This window comes from Limulus polyphemus, unplaced genomic scaffold (genome assembly GCF_000517525.1).
Source record: "Limulus polyphemus unplaced genomic scaffold, Limulus_polyphemus-2.1.2 Scaffold13149, whole genome shotgun sequence".
NCBI lineage: Eukaryota > Metazoa > Arthropoda > Merostomata > Xiphosura > Limulidae > Limulus > Limulus polyphemus.
In genome coordinates, this window is record NW_013678759.1 from 2,755 (window position 1) to 4,600 (window position 1,846).

Consider the following 1,846-nt stretch of genomic DNA (forward strand, 5'->3'; position numbering starts at 1 on the left):
ATACTGGTAATTCAGTGCCTAACTTAACCTATCCTAACAAATTTGTAGTTATAAGATACTGGTAATTCAGTGCCTAACTTAACCTATCCTAACAAATTTGTAGTTATGGGATACTGGTAATTCAGTGCCTAACCTAACAAGTTTGTAGTGATGGGATACTAGTAATTCAGTGCCTAACCTAACCTAACAAATTTGTAGTTATGGGATACTTGTAATTCAGTGCCTAACCTAACAAATTTGTAGTTATGGGATACTGGTAATTCAGTGCCTAACCTAACAAATTTGTAGTTATGGGATACTGGTAATTTAGTGCCTAACCTAACCTAACAAATTTGTAGTTAAGGGATATTGGTAATGCAGTGCCTAACCTAACAAATTTGTAGTTGTGGGATACTGGTAATTCAGCTCCTAACCTAACAGATGTGTAGTTGTGGGATACTGGTAATTCAGCTCCTAATCTAACAGATGTATAGTTATGGGATACTGGTAATTCAGCTCCTAACCTAACAAATTTGTTGTTATGGGATATTTCTAATTTGTCTCTTAACTCGTGATTCACTAAATGAGTTATATCTGTGTTCTGTTCAGGTCAAGGCTGTTTGAATTGAAAGAGAAGGGCAAGGATCGTGAAAGTGGAGCAACACAGTATATAGGGGGCGCTGGGGAAAGCTACTTTGAAACCAGAAAACGAATGTTGAATGTGAGTACTTTTAAAAATATTTAAAATAGAAGTAGGTGTTTCAGTAGAGCTATAAAATAATAGTAGTACAGATATCCTTCAATTTACAAACATTCGGTTTATGTTTTTTTACTATAACATAATTAACTTTTATGGGCATGTTTTTCAATTTATGTTTCCATTTTTCGCTATAACAAATATTTACATAAAAGTTGTACGAAAGTTTTGCTCGTTACGAAACTATTTATATCTAATATATTGAAATATCTTTAGTTAATAACTTATTTTTTTTAACAACTACGTAATTGAAATTCAGTAGTTGATGATGCTTCACTGTCTGTTGAAGCTCCCTTGTCAATAATCACCGTAGCCTCCCCTCCCGTCACCTTGACAAGCAAAGCAACAACCACTTCTTGGCGAGTAGATTACACTACATTTTGTATTTTATTAATGAAAACGTCTTTTTATTTCAGGTTCTTGTGTGTCAGTTGTATGCATTATAATGGAAAGAAATGTTATGTTAGTGTGGTCAAATATTTTGGGTCAGGAATGCAACCCCTAATTTTTACTTTTAAAATAATGGGAAAAGCATTTTTAATTTACCTTTTTTTGTTGTACGCTATGTTCTCCAAGAACTCATACCTTTCGTAAATCTAGAATACCTTTTAGTTAATTCAAAGCAAATAAAAAGAAATATGAAAATACATTACTTTACAAGCTTTTTTGTTTACTTTATGTATTTATAAATTCACCTTCTTGTTCCTTAGTTGATTTTATTTTTTATTAATTCTACTTATCAAAAACAAGAATCTTTCAGTAGAGAAAGGAATCTTATTTTCGTTCTCTGACAAATATAAAAAATATTACATTTAACTTTCAGTTGTTTTTTCTCTTAATGTTTTTCATATTAGAAGTTTGTAAAAACAGCATTTCAGATCTGTTTTGTTCTTCTCTGTTCGGAAAACTATTCTCAGTATCAAACTGATCAGCTTGGCTTGTCCCACAGCATCCCAAAGTTAATATGAACGTGACACTTGTATATAGCTTGATTTAGTGATATAAAAAGTATTAATCCTGTAGACCTAACAAATACATTAAATACAGGATAAAAACATTAATCCTGTAGACCTAACAAATACATTAAATACAGGATAAAAACATTAATCC

The 1,846-nt window shown here is 31.4% G+C and overlaps 1 protein-coding gene and 1 long non-coding RNA gene across 2 annotated transcripts in view; one reads left to right on the forward strand and one right to left on the reverse strand.

The window, feature by feature from the left end:
• Positions 1 to 1,846, forward strand: part of LOC106477171 (putative GTP-binding protein 6) — a gene marked incomplete at its 5' end in the record, with an annotated part of 8,146 nt that overhangs the window by 1,343 nt on the left and 4,957 nt on the right. Inside the window, one exon of the mRNA XM_022380836.1 lies at positions 589 to 700. Within this exon, the coding sequence (XP_022236544.1) occupies positions 589 to 700 (112 nt within the window). The remainder of the gene's footprint in view (positions 1 to 588; positions 701 to 1,846) is intronic.
• LOC111084057 overlaps positions 1,586 to 1,846 on the reverse strand; it is a 3,620-nt gene continuing 3,359 nt past the window's right edge. The window contains exon 3 of the long non-coding RNA XR_002609378.1: positions 1,586 to 1,807. This is a non-coding gene — a long non-coding RNA (uncharacterized LOC111084057). The remainder of the gene's footprint in view (positions 1,808 to 1,846) is intronic.